Source organism: Zingiber officinale, chromosome 1A (genome assembly GCF_018446385.1).
Source record: "Zingiber officinale cultivar Zhangliang chromosome 1A, Zo_v1.1, whole genome shotgun sequence".
In the NCBI taxonomy this organism is placed as follows: domain Eukaryota; kingdom Viridiplantae; phylum Streptophyta; class Magnoliopsida; order Zingiberales; family Zingiberaceae; genus Zingiber; species Zingiber officinale.
Genome location: NC_055987.1, coordinates 161,174,383 through 161,193,327, shown reverse-complemented (window position 1 = coordinate 161,193,327; position 18,945 = coordinate 161,174,383). Strand labels below are relative to the sequence as shown.

The 18,945-nt window shown below is 33.9% G+C and overlaps 1 protein-coding gene across 1 annotated transcript; it reads left to right on the top strand.

Annotated features, from left to right (window-relative positions):
* The first annotated feature begins 809 nt into the window (after positions 1–809).
* Positions 810–17,659, top strand: LOC122038217 (dnaJ protein P58IPK homolog B-like). Its single transcript, XM_042597858.1, has 9 exons — positions 810–1,138; positions 3,244–3,409; positions 12,961–13,162; positions 13,254–13,414; positions 13,487–13,580; positions 13,678–13,890; positions 15,052–15,132; positions 16,320–16,538; positions 17,161–17,659. Exons 1-9 carry the CDS (start codon positions 1,039–1,041, stop codon positions 17,341–17,343), a joined length of 1,419 nt encoding a protein of 472 aa, XP_042453792.1. The 5' UTR covers positions 810–1,038; the 3' UTR covers positions 17,344–17,659.
* Positions 17,660–18,945: the final 1,286 nt, after the last annotated feature.

Genomic DNA, 18,945 nt, shown 5'->3' with positions numbered 1-18,945 from the left:
ATTATCAAAACTCTAGGTTAGATTGTTAGTGCTAACTATACCAACAATATACATATAAGAGAGGACAAAGAAGAGGGGAAAAAATGATAAAAAAAATGACATAGAAAAGAGAAAAGGAAAAAAATTATTAGATTTGTTGGGAAGAGTAAAATATGAAGAACACGTAAGTGAATATGCCCTTTGGTAAATTAAAGTAGTGTGTACTTTTTAGTCCATTCGGAAAGTTGCGTGCATCTTTTTATAAATTATATGATAAAATAAGATAGCAAAAGATGATAATAAATGATTTGAGTATTATCGATCTCAAAGATATAACTAAATTATGGGGAGCCTAGTACGAGTATGTAACATTATCTTATAGCGTTAAAGGTTTGATGTGGGACTGTTTCTTCTGTTAATATTAACAGCGTTAGTGATGGGAGAGTAACATATAATTAAAATTTTGAAGGACACGTTGATAGTTTGTATCAGGGCATTTTTTATAAGTTGGTTAAAGTCTCGCGGTAAATTGGAATTTTTCAATGGAATTAATGGAAAATGTCAATCTTGAACGGTTCACTCAAGCCGCTATGAATCATTAGTTTACGTGGAGATAATTCATTGGCCAACTTGACGTGTTCCTTACAGAGAGAACATATACAAGGATTTCTTCATTTACCTAATAGACGATACCCTAGTTTGCACCAACAATCTGTGAAGGTTTCTGTTGTGGGTCATCGTGGCTTATTCAATTGAGATACGGGTGCGGTAAACCCATCGTTAAGGTTTCTGTCTGTGAAGGCTTCTGTTGTGGCTATTTCCTTGACTCCGATTGAACAAATCTGGAAAAAAAAAGAAGAACAAAAAAAAAAAAGAGGGGCTTGAGCGAGGCGAGGGAGATCTCTAGGACATCGACGAAGATACTCCGTCTCGATTTGAAGGGCATTTGTTCCTTCTGTCTATTTTGATCGGCACAGGCCGCCGCCTTCTTGTCTATTGATCTTCTCTTCTCAGTTGGCGCATCGGTTTTGTTCGAAGTTGTGAAGAATATTTTTCTCGATGGTAATGAGGACGCAACGCTCGGCAGCCGCGGCGATCCTTCCGCTTCTCTTCTTCCACCTATTTGTTTCCTTCTACTGTCTTATTGCTTCAGCGCAAGGTACTCTATGATACTTTTGCTGTTTCGTTTATGATTGGGGCCTTGGTAGATTGTGATTTTAGAATGGCAATGTTAATAATTATGATATATTTATAGTTCCATGATGTTATTTTAAGTAGGGATATAAATGAACCACACTTTTGTGAACAAGCTTGATGATCAACTTGATAAGATCTTGTTTATATTTGTTTAATACATGCAAGAGTTAAATAAATAAGGTTGAACAATTCGTTAAACTAAACAAACAAACTTGAAAGTGTTCAGCTCGTTAATGGTCGTGAACAACGTTTAATCATATTCATTAATAAAATTCTTATCAACATGTTAAATGAAAAGAAACTTTTAAAATGAACAAAAAAAAAAGTTTGAATTATCAAGCGAATAACCAATCAAATAAGAAAAAGTTTCAAACAATCAAACAAATTTGAATTTAGAGCTTGATAACATCTAAATGAACCAAACTCAAGCTCATAAAAAATAGATCAAGCCAAGCTTGAACAATCATTTCAATGACTTGGTTCATTTTAGGCTCGGCTTGGTTTGGCTTTGTTCGGTTATCTTATCAAACAAGCTTGAACACCATAAAGCTTGGCTTCGATTGTTTACAACCCTAAAGCTTAGTTTGACTTGACTCGATTATCTTATCAAACATTTTAGGTCGGATAGTGCTTATAAGCAAAGTGTCTTGGCATGCTATCTAGGTTCCTCGGTTAGAGTATCGAACTAACTTTTTAAGAATTACCAATGCTAAAGAATGAAACAAAGAAATAAATTGTTGTCGGATATTGCACTACAGAATTTGGAAAGTAATCACGAAAGTAAAAGAAGAGATCATCAATTGTTCCACTTTTACTTTTCTCCATCTCGTAAGGACAAAGAGAATGAATGCTCTTTGACTACAATTTGATACTATTACAATTCTCAAGGCTTCTGCTGGAGTTAGATAGTCCTAGATTGGATAGTTTAATTATAATTCAAGCACATAAAAAGTGTATTTCTTAGCATTACAAACAAGTAATCATTGGTGGCCTAGGTGGTTTTGGCAAGGGACTGTTTTTCATAGTTTCTAGGTGATCTTTGTTAGGTTGATCTTTTAAAAGTGGTATTCAAGAGGGTGTAAGGAAAAAAACAAAATAATTTTTTTAATATGTTGGCAGTTCATTTTATATTAGAAAGTGATCTTAGTTTTTTCCTATTACCCCACTCAAAGACCTTTGTTTGCTCAAGCCTTTTGTCCCACTAGACTATGGCCTCCCTCTTTTCACTTGATGCTGATGGCCTACATTGATTTTTTGCCATTTTTCAGTTAATGTTTTTCATTCTCTTCCTTCCATGTGATTTCCTTTATCCTTTATATTTTTTCTCATTTATTTACTTTCAACACAGATACTTTTTTTCATGAGTTTTTATTGTCATTGTGTTTAGTATTTTACTTAGTAATTATGATCTATTTATTTGTGATTGCAAATTTGTTTTGATTGATTAAACATGCAATTGTTATACACACAGTCACACACCAATAATCCTTAATATGATATACTTATTTTCTACATTTTACTATTATTTTAATATCAACCCCTAAAGGCCAATTGCTGTAGCCAATAGGCAGTCGGCTTACTGTTTGGAAGATTGAACCGATCCCTATTAAATCAATGTTACTTGTTCCTTTATAGTCTGTTTGGCATCAATTCTTATTTCAAAGGAATTCCAATTAAATGAATCCTTGAAAAATGTAATTTTGAAAAATGATTGGATTCAAGCAAGAAAATGTGAATAGGATTTCTGTTTCTCAAGCATTTAATCTTAGAATACGAATACTAAATATCTTGGTATTTTGTAGAATTCTTTGTCAGATGCTCATGATTTCCAGTTAATTCTTGAATACAAATGGACTAATTTTCTTTGTATATTCAAATCCTAAATATTTATGACAATGAAATTATAATTTGTTTCCTATATGTAGAGGATTTGATGACTGTAATAGAATCCTAATTCCACAAAAAAATTATGGTTTTAGCAAGCCGTTGCTTTTCTTTTTGCATCTCTGCTATCTCTGTTATTTATGGTTTCAAATTGGAATGTGATTCTACTTAGCACATTTGCAGAAAACAAACCAAGCGATGCCATTGACTTGTCAAAAAGAGCCTCTGAAATGATAAAGCTGAAACGATATAATGATGCAATTGCACTTCTAAATTCTGCAATAAGAGTAGATCCAGATCATTCAGATGCCTATCAACTTCGTGCTACATCTTTCCGTCAAATTTGCAAGTATGTATGTGCAATTAGTATTCTTAATTATCTTAAGCTCATTTTCTTCACGATGTCATGAACCACTAATGCAATAGAAAGAGAATTTTTTCTACATCTATAGTATGTCTCTTATCACAATAAAATATGTAATGGATAGGGCCTGTTGTTAGAAAATAAGAATACAAAATCAGAATCATATGCGTTATTGTTTAACCGATATATACTCTCGATAAGTCATCCATGTGTTCAATTTGGGCTTGTACGATCTAGTCCATAGATCGTTCCAGTTTGCCTTCCTGTGCATGTGTGGCAGATTTTTATGATTATAAAAGGTACTGATTGAATTCCTTTTCTAATAGTTTGAGCTTTTGAGTTTATGGTAGCCTTGAAGATTGAAGTGCATGAAATACTAAAATACAAAAATCGTAAAACTTACATGATCTCCCAAAGCAAAGTGATCTATTGAAGACGAAGAACAAATCTTCGTGCTTGTCGTCAGCGAGAAGATTACAATGAACATCCTCGATAGATCCACAAATCAAATCCTTGTTGCTGGAATGTTTCTCCTTCCATGGTGAAAACGAATCTCATGTATCAAATATCTCTCATATTCTGAACCCCTCTTCTTACCCTTGGACGCTTCTTTTATAATGGGGATTATGACATTTTGTCTCAAGGAAATGTGGGCAACGTTGGCATATTTCCTACATCTCCCACTCGTCTAAGGTAAGTCACTAAGACTTGGTCATAATTAAGTTACTAAGATTAGTTAGTTACAGAGACTAAATAAGTCACATAGCTTATATAAGAATCAAGTCACAAAGACTAAGCAAAACATCCAATCTATATTTAAGGGAAAATGATTCATGCGACAGCAAACATATTGAGCGATTGTTGTTAAGAAGATTGTTACACCTTATATAGCCGTTCTTCCAAATGATTCAGAGACACACTTATAATGGCACATAGACTCTCTCCTTGTAGTACATATCTGTTATCCAGGAAACATCTAATCTCCCGTGGCACACAACTATTATTTTGGAGATATTCATGTCTTGCTAGTTACTCAGATTAAATAATTTTCATTTACATCAATATGAACATCTCTAATCCCTTGTAATGACTATTATGTTAAGAACATGTTCCACATTCAATATTCACAATCATTTTTATGTATAATAGAAATGGGTCGCATCAAAAGATGTAAATCTATTTGATCTTCCTTTTTAGCTAGAATCTATTCATTCAAATCAGTCACTTTCCTAGTTATGCTCTATAGACCGAATCATCCATAGCCATAGGATACATACTAAAGTAGCAGTCACTGATTAAAACTTTAAGTAAACAGCTAAATTGGGGTAAAACTGAGATTAACTTATAATCTCAAGGGTTTCACATAGTGGAGAAGCAGGATCCATTCTCCTACTATCCTTATTGTCGCTATAACACATATGGTATAAATCACATGCTACGATGTTATTCTTTTTACTAAAAAGAGCGTATGTTTTCCTTAAATTTAACATCGTACAGATTTTGATCTAGACATACCTAATGCCTAATTCTGAATTCAACTCATAAATTCAAATCTGACTTTCAACAGGTTCAGTAAATGGTGGGTTCATTTACGTCGATCATTATTAACACAAATGATCTCATCTTGACACAACTATTAAGGCAATTTTAACTTATGAGTATGTCTCTATTCACAGCTACATAAGTTGCTCCATAACCCTCTCTTTGGGAGGAGGTGAGTAAAGGAGAGGGAAGGGTAAAAATGGGTAAAAAGAATTTTTACACTTGTTTGGGAGAGAGTGAGTCATGAAGGGGAAGGGAGAGAAGGATAAAGCTTCCCCTTGCATGCTCGGGAATCAACGAAATTTCTTACACCCCAATTTGGGGTGTAAGGAAGGGGAAGAAGAAATTATTCCAATTTTATCCTTATTTATTTTTTCACATGCAGATTTATTAAAAAAATAAGAGGATATTTTTGTAAATTTGTATATTTAACCTTCATTTCCATCCCTTTCCTCTCAAATGAACTTTCCCTCCCTTCCAAACAAGGGTAAGATAAATATATTACTTTCCCTTCCTTCCCCTCCCTTCCCCTTCCATTAATGAATCTTGCTTCACCCCATCCAAACAGAGGGTAAGTAACGGCCTTACTTTTATTTATATAGAGATGATTGTCCATGTGAGTGGTCAATCTCAACTTGTCAACATGCTCACCGAGACTTTATCCAAATATAACATAGACATTTACACTGAATGTATCATGACATTTCATATTTCTAATTATCTTTATAAAGTGTTACATTTTACGAAGTGTAGGGACATACTCAATTATTTTTTTCTTGTCGACAATATCCCTTACAAAATTATACTTAATTTATATATGCTTGTCTTTGCTGTGATATTTAGGATCCTTGTAAAAGGCTATAGCAGCTTGATTGTCACAGTATATGACAGGACTCCCACTGACCTTATCAATCTTCAAATGCTTCAGGAACCTTCTCAACTAGACAACTTCTTGCACAACCGCTACACAAGCCACATACTCGACTTCCATTGTCGACAGCACTACACAAGCTTGTTTCTTGTTGTTCCATTAGATGGTGCTATCATTCAACAAGAAGGTATAGCTCCTCGAGGTGGATTTTCTGTCATCAAGGTTTCATGCTCAATTTGTATTTGTGTAGCCTTTCAGTCTCATCTCAGATCTTTGAAAAGAGAGACAATAATCTATTGTGGCTTTTAGATATCTGAATATCCTTTTTACCACTTTCCAGAGTGTCGGTCCTTGGTTTAACGGGAAACAACTGACTAAGCCAACAACATAACTGATATCGGGATGTGTACACAACATAGTGTACATCAAACTACCAATAGTACTGGCATATTATTTTTTCTTCATTTTGGCTATTTCTTCAGGAGTTTTGGAACTCATACTTTTGCTTAAAACAATACATTTCACTATAAGTGTATGTTCTACGTTGTAATTAGACATATTGAAATGATGTAACATCTTATTTATATAAGACACTTATGAAGACCCAAAAGTCTCGTAGAGCGATCTCTAATGATCTTCACTCCTAAGATGGACTCATCTTCTCCCATATCAGTTGTATCAAATTGTAATGATAGTCACTTTTTGACTTCATTCACATACCCTATGTCATTTGCAGTTATTAACACATTATCAACATATAATGATAAATAGCATGCTTTCCTATTTCACTTTTCAGGAAAACACAATGATCCTCATTGATCATCTCGAAACCATAAGATAAAACGACTTCGTTGAATCTTATGTTTCATTCTCTTGACGCTTGCTTTAGCCTATATATTTATTTTTTAAGTCTACATATTTTCTTCTCTTGGCCTTCAGCAATGAAACCTTCTTGTTGAATCATATACATGTCCTCGTCAAGCATATCGTTAAAGAAAAGTAGTTTTTACATCCATTTGATGTAATTCCAAGTTATAATGTGCCACAACAGCTAAAATAACTCATATTGACACAAATTTCACTATGGGAGAAAATGTCTCTTCAAAGTCAATACCTTCCAATTGGATAAACCCTTCTGCAATCAAACGAGCTTTGTATTTGTTAATCGATCTATCAGCTTATTTGAGTATCCACCTATTCTCAATAGCCTTTCGACTAGGAGAAAGATCGACTAAGTCCTAAACATGATTCTTATTCATAGACTTCATCTCTTCAACCATCGCACCTTTCCATTTTTCTCTAACTCTACATCCTAATGTTTCCTCAATAGATTGAGGTCCATCATCATGGTCATCAATGTCTCATTCTCAATATAAAATCTCTTCTTAGATTTGATTTTACGAACACTTATTCCTAAGTTGGGCTATTGAGAAGTCAACTCATGACTTGGCAAATCACTCCTATTCTGTTGACTAGACTAAGACATCTCTTTTAACACCTCTCTTGTTGATAATATCTCATTCTTCTCAAAAAGAGGAACACTTTTATCAACATCACGTCTGGTTGGAAACTCTATTTCGAGAAAAGTTGCATCTCTTAAATTTATTTTGTAGATGGTTCCATCTAGTTGTTCACCTATGAAAACTTAACTTTTGGTGGTCTGAGGATATCTAATAAAGGTACATTTCTTACACTTAGGTCTCAGTTTTCCATTCTTGTAAGAACTATCATGAACATAAGCAACCGACCTTTAGGGTCTCAGATTTTCCAAATTTGGTTTTCTGTTTGTCCAACGTTCATATGGGGTAGATGGAATTAACTTTGAAAGCACTTTGTTAAATATATAGATCGTAGCTAATAATGCATCTCCCCAATAGGAGATTGACAAATTAGCCTGCGTTATCATAGACCTAACTATTTCTAGAAGAGTCTTATTTCTTCTTTTAGCTAGCCCATTTTACTATGAAGTTCCAGGGATTGTTAGTTGTCTAATAATTCTTCTATCATTACATGTTATATCAGACAAATATTCCCCACAGTCAGTGTGTAAAGTCTTAACCTTACGTTTCATTTGATTCTCAACTTTGTTCATATAACGAATAAAACAATCTAATACTTCAGATTTATGAGAAATCAAATGCACATGACTGAACGAGAGAAATCATCAATAAATGTACTAACCTTCACATTCATTGGACTATAAATATCCGAATGAATTAATTGCAAAGTTGATTCAGCTCTAATAACCTTTACCAAAAGGTTTCTTAGTTGCTTTTCTGGCAAGATAATGTTCACATATAGATAAGTGAATCTTAGCTTAAGTGTCCAATAGACCCTCTCTAGCCAATCGATTCATATGTTCTTGTCCTATATGTTCTAATCTGGCATGCTAAACCTCATCAGTTATACCTGCATCATTAATTAGTGTAATGTTTGAAAAACAACCCTCAATAGCACAATTGACATCTGATTCTACATCAAGAATCATAAACCATTTGTTAAAAAAACCATATCTGATTGCTACTAGGTCAATCTTAAGTTCAACACACCGACTGTAAAAATTAATGTAATACCCTAAATCAAGAAGACATATAACGGAAACAAGATTCCGTCGAATTTCAGGAGCATACAGGACATCATGTAAAAACAAAACACTATCACCATGGAGGTTGAGTTTGCAAGTGTTGACTCCTTTGACTTTAATTCTTGCATTGTTTCCTACATAGATCCATTTATTGCCAGCTGGTATCCGTCGATACTCTACAAATGTAACTCGCTCCCGAGCTACATGGTTGGTTGCTCCCGAATCTATAATCCATCAAGGATAAGAATCAGCTAACAACACCGAGCTAGCAACAAAATGCTCAGAAAAAGAAGACATGCTTAGATTTACCTTTTTCGGCTTAGTGCACTCTCGAGCGAAGTGACTCTTCTTGCCACAGTTAAAGCAAGTAAACTTGCTTTTAGGTTTCACTCCGATCTTCTTTCCTTTCTTCTTGATTGGGCTCTATCCCACAGTAGCAACTTCTTTCTTCTTTCCCTTCTCCTTCTTGAACCATTTCTTTTTTCTTAGATCCAGATGATCCAACAGAATCGACAGTTACATATGCCAGTTCAGAAATCCTTACGGATTCTACTCTCTCCGCCTCCAATTCTGCGTGGCGTGAGACATCAATGAAAGACATCAGTGGAGTTAGGGTCTGCTTCATGGTCTCCCAAAAATCTGGAAGGGAATGAATAACTACTCGAATCTATTGTTTATTGGTCAACTCATGACTAGTAGTTTTAATCTCCTGAATCATATTCGACATCTCCTTAAGGTGTTGAACCATCGAAACATTCGGGCGCTTATTGTAGCTGTCAAACCTGATCGTCATTGTAGCTGTCAAACCTGATCGTCAGTTGTCGAAGCTTGCTCAAACTTACTCTATTTCTCCTTAAGGGCTACCCACACTGCATGAGCCGTAAGATCTCTATTTTCGTTATAAGTTCTATCCATATATGTTCTGATCGCCAATCAAAAGTTAGGTCATCTATCATTGAACTAATCAATATACCTTTTGCGGTAGAATCATTTTTCTTCCATATCTTATAGGCATCAAAATCTTGTCTGTTCTGTGTAGTCGAATCGTCTACAGGTTTTACCATAATCTGATTTACAGCCTCTAGAATTTCTTGTTACTCAAACTTACTCCACTGTATTTCTCCTTGAGGGCTACCCATGATCTGTAAGATACGACTCATATTCAAAAGTTAGGTCGTCTACGATTGAACTAATCAATATGCCTTTTGCGGTGGAATCATTTTTCTTCAATACCTTATAGACATCAAGATCTCGTCTGTTCTGTGCAATCGAATCATCTACAGGTTCTATCATAATCTGATTTACAGCCTCTAAAATTTCTTGTTCTTCAAGTACATACTATATTTTGAAATGACAGATCTTATAGTTATCCTCATTAGTTTCTCTCCCTTATTGAGTTCAGCTATGCTATTTTTAGTTGTCATGATCTAACATAAATAAACACATTATTTAATATTCAGTGTAATTCATATGCATGCAATATATGATTGACTCAATGTTAATTTGAATTGGCTTACAAAATCAAGTGATAACTACGTTTCCACTCATCATTCGTATGACCAATCAAATCAACATTGATTGATACTATTACATACATCCAAATTAATGATGTAATCATTATTCAACGATGATTTTCATTTATTTATAATCATTTATTATTATACTCATAATGAACTAATGAAAGAGTATTTTGCATTGATCATATTATCATGCATCATGTGGAGTAATAAACATAAACGAACATATGAATGAACATATTATTAACATAAACATGCTGCATATTGTTAACATATAACAAACTCACATAAAATAACTCTGTTCGTACATAACGACAAAATTTATTACACAACTCATAAATCATATGGACTAGTACTATTCGTACATAACAACAGTAACAATAAAAGAACTCTAATAAACTAGATAGGTCAATACCACTCCCACAAGGACAAACACTAGTGCAGTAGTCAACTCAATCCCCTTCAACCTGGACTTATTTGAGGCAACTTTAGGATTTTCAATTTGGTCTATCATTGAACCTTCTTCAGACTTCTTAGATTCTTCAAGATTCTCATCAAATTCTTCATGATCTTCTTTAAATTCTTCAGGATCCTCTTCTGGGAACTCATGGTGAAGTAGTTCTATACACAACTAAACATATGAGATTCGTCTTTCAAAGAGCCTCTATATATGGTGTGCTACCACCTTTGGATTCCCTAGCAATGATTGAATCAAAGCTCAGATCCTATAATTATCCAAGATTGAAAACTCTTTTTGTTCAAGTTTCCATAACAACCGATCAAGTTGTCCAATATGTCCTCTGACTCCAAAATATGGGTCATACTCAATTTTTTGAATTTGCTTCCATAGCTCATTCCGTCGCACATCACAACGAGTTATTGTGCATATCATTCGAGGCATATGGAATTGAAAAATAATAATGTCAGTACAAAATCGACAAACTAGTAACAAAACCAGTTTATTTCAATTCACACATGTGTATAAAAAAATATACATGTGTATAAAAAAATATACAGAATTCATAAGCAAATTTGAAAAACTAATTTTCTTTATTTGAAGAGCTCCAGTGGATTAACACACTTGATCGATCGATTGGGAAATCGGACCCTGAATTTGGTCTATTGTCCTTAATTGGAACTGATCTAATTGGACAAGGATCTTCCATACCTATATTCTGTTATTGTTTAATCTAAGCTCATTTAAGCCAATCTCAGACTTATTGATCAAATTCAGGTCCGTTTGATCAAACCAATACCCATTAGATTAAGTCTGGCCCATTAGAATAAATCTATAGATTTGATCAAATTTGGTTCATGCCTAATTTATTCGGGTTTGGATCAAACTGGTTTGGTTAAATCAACTAATGATTTGAATCAGATGGGGATCTAATTGAACCAAAAATAGGTTGGTTAAACCAAACTAGTCGGTCCGGTTCAGTGAACCAAATCCAGTTTAAGTCCGACCTAAAGGTTTAAACCCAACCCAATTAATTGAGGCAATTACAATTAATTCCAACAGGCATAGAAATAACATTTCCTTTTGTTAACACACGTGTTTTTTTTTCTTTTTGCCAACACATACAAAACCTTTTTGGTTTAGGTTTTTTTTTTTGTTTACCAAAATCCAACTTTTTTTCTCTTGCATCGTAAAATAAAAAAAACATACAGACCACTAAATGCTTCATCTTTTCCTCCATTTTTCTCTTCTTCTCCACCAGCCTTCACCTTCGCCAACACCCATGTCATCAACAACCCCATGTCACCCGTCGGCCAAAAACGGAGACACACTCCGTTGGAGGGGCCATTGTGTTCGGGGCTGACAACAACGGTAGATTGCGACAGTCGCAATCTCGCTTGACAACAACAACAAATCACAACTTCACTCAGCGACAGATCACGATTTCGGCAGCGAAATGGGTTGCTACTTTCAAGGCCTGGTGACAGATCACATATCACGACTTAGTTATGATTTCACAGCGATCGATCGCAATTTCGGCAACGAAATCACGTACAGAAATAAGAGGTATTTTAGGAATTTTCTCATGCATTTAGAACATATTGCTTTGATACCAATGAAGATTGAAATGCATGAAATACTAAAATACGAAAACCGTAAAACTTACCGTAATCTCCTGAAGCGAAGTGATCTCTTGAAGACGAAGAACAAATCTCCGTGCTTGTCGTTAGCGAGAAGATTACAATGAACCTTCTCGACAGATCCACAAACCAAATCCCTGTTGCTTGGATGTGTCTCCTTCCACGGTGAAAACGAATCTCACATATCGAATATCTCTCACGTTTTGAAGCCCTCTTCTCACCCTTGGACGCTCCTTTTATAATGGGAATTATTGTAGGAGTAAAGGGGACATTTTGTCCCAAGCAAATGTGGGCAACGTGGGCGTGCCCATGTTCCCATTTCCTACAAGCCTAACAATTGTTTAAATGCGTATGGTTCTCTCAATGAACAGAAAATGAAAATATCTTTAATTAAAATGTATTAGATGATATTTTCCTAATTAGCTCAACAATTATAACTCCATATTTACTGGCAGATTAATTGTCATTTTGGTACTGAAATGATAATTCTAAGGTGCTGTGTGGAGTTATTAGGAAGGGCAATATTCTAAAAAATATTAATATTCGAAGGAAAATAGGTGTTGTAGCTCTAATAAATGATAAAATGAGAAGAAGATAGATATCGTATGGGTATGCTCAAAGACAACGAACTGATTTTGTAGTTGGAAGAGTGAATCTATTGAAGTGGTAGATGTAGAGGGATGAAGGAGACCATAGAAAACATTGACTATCATCTAGCTGTTTGGGTAGTAAAATGATCTAATTAATTTGATTCTTAGTAGTGAGATAGCATTGCATAGTGTCCAACAGAGGAGTCAGGGCCATGTAGTTGATCAAACAGTTGGGACAACATGACTTGATGATGATAGTAATGATGATTAATTGTTATCTTGTGACTGGCTTAGCTTTGAGGACAGAGAACTTACAGAGCCTTTGAGAAATGCAGGTTTGAGGAGTCTGAAAAAGACTATAAAAGATTTCTGGAGCTAAAGCCTAAGTCTCCTTCAGTTGAGAAGGAGCTTTCTCAGACATTGCAGGCACATGATGCATTAAATTCTGCATACAATCATTTTGAGTCTGGTGACTATCCAAAAGCTATGGATTACATCAATAAAATTGTGCTTGTCTATTCATCAGGGTGTTTGGAGGTAATTATTAGATATATGTTGCTCAACTAGGTAACCTTGGAGATTTGTGTATGTGATGCAGTTTTACACTTCTTATGTTTGTTATTTGCAGGCAAAAATTCTCAAGTTGAAATTAATGCTCGCTCTGAAAGACTACTCTAGTGTTATTTCAGAGGCTGGTTACATACTTAAAGAAGATGAAGATAACTTGGAGGCACTTTTGCTACGGGGCCGTGCATATTATTATCTCTCTGATCATGATGTTGCATCAAGGTTTGTTTTCTGAATTTTGTCAGGAAGAGCTTTCATTTAAAGTTCTTATTGTGGCTGAATGTTACACTTCAGGCATTATCAAAAAGGACTTCGTCTAGATCCAGAGCATAGTGAACTGAAGAAAGCTTATTTTGGTATGAAACAGTTGCTAAAGAAGACAAAGAGTGTAAGACCAAAAAATGAAAATTTAGAGCTGTAATGAAGATTTAAATGTGATTAATGCTAACTAATTAGTAATCTTGGATATGTTTATTGATTTTCAGGCAGAAGACAATGCTGCCAGGGGTAAGCTACGTGTGGCTGCTGAAGATTTCAAGGCTGCCCTTGCATTAGACCCTAGTCATACTTCACATAATGTGCATCTTCACCTTGGTTTGTGTAAGGTTTTGGTTAAACTTGGAAGAGGAAAGGATGCTATCAGTAGTTGCACAGAAGCACTAAACATTGATGAAGAGCTTGTTGAAGCTTTGGTCCAGGTTTGTTTTGGTTCTTTTGCTAAATGCATAAATGATCCTGTTGTTTGCCCTTTTGGTCGGGTTTGTTTCAGAGTGTTCTACAGTGATCAAGGTGTTTGTTTACTATCCTCTGATACTCATATCAGTGACTCTTTTTATGGATGAGCATCTCAAATTATTTCTTGCTCCATGTCTTAAACATATTTATGAACAAATTGTACAAATGCTAATGACCTTCTCATGGAAGGATTCATTAAATCATATTTTTCCTAAATATTTGGATTAATTACACGTGTTATCCTCTCTATGCAAAGTTATTAGTAATAATCTAATTCCACTTAAATCATTTTATTGCATTAGCTAAGTTTTCTTTAGTCTCTCTCTTCTCAGCGTAACTGTTGTGATCTATTCAACTCTTTTAAATCCAGAGTTAATTGTTCTCCTTTGAACATATTCATAGCTTCTACATGTAGCTCCTCTCATTTCATCATCCGAGCTACAAGAAATTGCTCTTCAACATTAGTAGTTTTAAAATTTATCTTTTCTAGTACCCCATACATCCATTATAGTATTCTCTTTTTTGGTGCTAATTTTTTATACATTTTACTTCCAAACAACCCAACACTTTGGACCATTAAGTATAATGGGTCATGTCATGCCACTTTCTAATAATACTTTCTTTTTAGCATAAGGGGTACATGATGATCACACAAGATTTTCTAAGGTCCTCTCCATCTTCCCTTTCTTTTTTATCCTATCAATGATATATCATTGGTGTCCCCTTGCTGAATATTGATGAATATATAATTTAATTTTCTAATGATGGTCCTAAGCCCCATGAAGAAATTCTAGTGTTGCATTAAGCTTAGATAGCAAGTGAAAATTTCTAAAGCCCAATGAGCATGAATCTTGAGTTGAGTTTGTTGAATTCAATACCCAATATTTTATGCAACATTTTTTATAGTCAAATTTTGGTATCTTTACTATCTAATGTGGCCATTTAGTTTAGCAATAACTAAGATATTATCACCCCAAAAAGGAGAATATTAAATACTTCTGTACCCAATGTGCCAAATTGCAGTCAATAGTAGTTCTTACTCAAATTGCATATTTGAGCGGGAGTCTTTTTCGTTTGAAGTTGGTGGCTTTTTAGTAAAGAACTGGCTGTCCTCTTTTTCGCAGAGAGGAGAAGCAAAACTTCTAACAGAAGACTGGGAAGGAGCAGTACAAGATTTAAAAATAGCAGCTGAAAAGTCTCCCCAGGTCTAGTTCATATTCTATAATTTGTAATTTGCATGTTGGAAATATAAAATTCTTATGGTGCTTTCTATATTCCTCCCAAATATTTATTTGTACATAAAATTATACGATAAATATTGATTAGTTTGTTTTCAGGCTTGTCTTCTTGTAGATATAATGGTTAAAACTGTTGTAAAATTTTCCAGTGGAATCTAAAAAAAATTAATTTGCATGTTGGAAATATAAAATTCTTATGGTGCTTTCTATATTCCTCCCAAATATTTATTTGTACATAAAATTATACGATAAATATTGATTAGTTTGTTTTCAGGCTTGTCTTCTTGTAGATATAATGGTTAAAACTGTTGTAAAATTTTCCAGTGTAATCTAAAAAAAATTACAACTTTCTCACTTTTCCGTGTGGGTGCAACTAGTCCTGTCCTAATAATTATGCTTGCAAAGCTTTGAAGATGAAAGAATTAAATTGGTTCATTGATTTGAGATTATCGCATAGATTGCATTGATAATGAAATTTATGTTTCATGTTAAAATAATATAAACATGCCTTTTTGTGATGCATCGCTTTTATGTATGTTTCTCATTATTATGGTTTTGTGTAAAAGCTAGTGATAGCTCTTTCACAGATAACTAGGGTTGTAAAGAAAACAATAACCATATAATCAAATTGTGTGCTAAAATTTGAGGTCTTAAGTGATGGTTGTTTGAAAGGAAATGATGTTTTGTCAAATATGATAAGTTCTTCAGTCTTTGATTTATGTCACTAGAGTGTAGCTCATTCCTGGGAAAATCTGGTGGGAGCAGAACAAATGTTTAAAGTTGGCAGCGGAATGGATACTGATGCTGTAATGCAAATGAAGATTGGAAAGGAAAAAAACATAAAGGATAAAGCAGGAAACAGAACTTGAAATATTCTTTCTAGAAATTATCCCCATTGATGGGCCTTAAGCATTGCTCTACAGACATGAGTTATTCTTTGCTACTCTGCTGATTTTGTTGGAAGTTACTAAAGCAAGTGATATGATATCTAAGAATAAATCAATTTATTATTATTATTATAAATTCCTCATGTCCACTGTTTAGTATCTAGTGTGGATGATTGTGGTCCAATTCTCATATCATCACTTATTGCACATGAAAGTATTTTAAACTTCATATATATGGACAAAATCTTACTTTAATCCTGATAATAGGACACGATCATCCGTGAAGTATTGATGAGAGCTGAAAAATCACTAAAATTAAGCCAACGTAAGGACTGGTACAAGATTCTCGGTGTTTCAAAAACTGCACATGTTGCAGAGATAAAGCGTGCATACAAGAAGCTTGCTTTACAGTGGCATCCAGATAAGAATGTTGATAACAGAGAGGAAGCTGAGGCCAAGTTTCGAGAAATTGCTGCCGCCTATGAGGTAATATCAGAAGCCAGATGTTTACTTTTTATCCTAGCCTTTGAAAATTTTCAATATTATATTGCCTGTCATTGTTCAGATATAAACTAGTATTCTGTAAATAACAAAGCATTCATATCCAATGTAGTTTGCTTTCTATGTATTTGTTCTAATTTCTTAATTAGGATTTCTGGTGACCATATGCTTTTTTCTTTGATGTATAATAGTTGAACATAAAATCATGTGAAGAAACTTGTTCTTATTTTTCCCCCCTTTTCCATACAATGATAACGTCAGTCAGTGTAGCGATTAGATGTGAGTGGGTAAAGAAGGATGAAGAAAAAAAATATATATTACCAATATATGCACTAGTGTTGTAGGTCTTATGGTTATGAAACAGTGTCAAACGAGTGATCTATTCATGTAGCCAATAATCTTTGATATTTCGGCATAAACATATTCAATTGTCAACTCTTTTAGGCTGCCAATTTTTTTAGTTATAATCATGAACAAATATCAATTTTAAAAATATAAATTGGTTCTGTCTTTTCATGTCTTACAATTATGAGACATGATTGTTTGACTAATGGTTTGCATTAGTTGGTTATTTCATCATTTTTGTTCTATAAATCTTGATTTACAGGTACTGGGTGATGAAGATAAGCGTGTAAGATACGACAGAGGTGAGGATCTTGATGAGGGTATGGGGATGGGTGGTGGAGGTTTCAATCCTTTTGGTGGCCATGGCCAACAGTATACTTTTCACTTCGATGGTGGCAATCCCGGCGGTGGTGGATTCCCTGGCGGTTTTCAGTTCAACTTTTGAGTATTTTTAAGTTATTGTTCTTGAATCCTCATGGCATGGTTGATGCTTACCAATCTCACAGTGTCATAGAAACATGGAACTTTTGCAAACGAAAAGGTAAACGCAGGCATCAATTTTTTGAGTTGACTACTGACTCCAGAGTAGTCATCAGAGTGGTGGTCAGGATGAATGAGATGAGTCGAGCAATATATCGAGAATATGTTGTATCAATTCTTTATCCATGGAATTTGTTCTTAGCAGTTCTTTTTTTGAACATTTTTCTAGATTTAATGAATATTGTCTCCCAATATAAATTTATACAATCTTGCATTTGTGATGGTTCGTTCGTTATAAAAATATTGTAGGAGTCGTAATCACCTGTATTTCCCTGTGTGTGGCGATGACGTGAACAAATAATTTTTCCTTATAAAGTGAGTTCTTTCTACCGGAATAAATATCTAAATTACACTCGATTATATGATATGGTTGTGTTTGCTTCTATATGTTTTGGGGTTAATTTTAAATGGGTGTAAAATATATAAAGACATGTTACAATTATGAGATTTTTTTTATTTGACGGAGAGTAAGATTGAAGGAGGAGAAATTTTTTAGTTTTATATAGGAGAATAATAAATAAATAATATAAAATTTTTTTTTTCTTCTATTTTGTTTCAGAAAATGAACGATCCAATTAATTCCGTGGGATAAATATGTTTGAGTATGTTTTTTTTTCTTCTTATTATTTACACTGATGGTTAATAGTTATGTATGATTTATTTTTTTTCTTGGTCTAAGAATAAGAATAGTTTGACTTATTTATCACATATATGGGATCTAACGTCGCTGGTGGTTCGAATTTCATGAGCATGCATAAATATCCAACGTAAAATTTCAGATGACCCTCCATAATTCAGAAGGGACGGAAATTGAGGAGGATTTTATCCCGTAATAGCAGCATATTCAACGAGTTGATACAATCAATGAGATATTCTATACCTATTGGAAATCGATCTCGAATATAGAAAATAATATTTTTATATAAACCAACTGTGTCTCAGTAAATGAAAACCTGATTTAATCGGTGTGAAAAGAGGGCAGTGGGCAGCAAAAACATAGAATTGGTATGTGGTAAGGTCAAATTAAGTGCAATTTAATATATGATAAAATAATGAAAAAAATAAATACAAAAGTACTTTAAAGGTAAGTAATAATGTTATTATTGAGACAACTTTTTTACTCTCTTGTTAGTTAATCAAATCATTACTGCCTTATCTACCGGATCCATTACGTGGCAGATTGGAATGGATTAATTGTGACAACATTTTTGAATGGAAGAAACTTTAACATTATCCTTGACAACATTTTTTTTAAAAGGTTTCTTTTATGCTTATTTTTTAAAAATTATTGATGACATTTGAAATGAAATTTTCTTAATTATTTATTGTCCTGCAAACGATCAAATGACTTGGTTGAAAGTTGAAACCACAATGACCGGGCATGAATTTCGAATTCTTTCGCACGAGGGATTTTAATTTGAATATTGCTTTTGAGTTTGTTTTCCAAATAAATAAAAATTATTTAAAACTTCTGATTATATCAATAAATTTTTATTTTTAGAATTTA

Bases quoted from the DNA above. Each gene is read 5' to 3' on its own strand.
- LOC122038217 (XM_042597858.1), top strand. From the start codon at position 1,039: ATGGTAATGAGGACGCAACGCTCGGCAGCCGCGGCGATCCTTCCGCTT. The intron at 15,133-16,319 runs GTCTAGTTCATA...TCCTGATAATAG, and splicing joins CAGCTGAAAAGTCTCCCCAG to GACACGATCATCCGTGAAGT. The intron at 16,539-17,160 runs GTAATATCAGAA...CTTGATTTACAG, and splicing joins AAATTGCTGCCGCCTATGAG to GTACTGGGTGATGAAGATAA.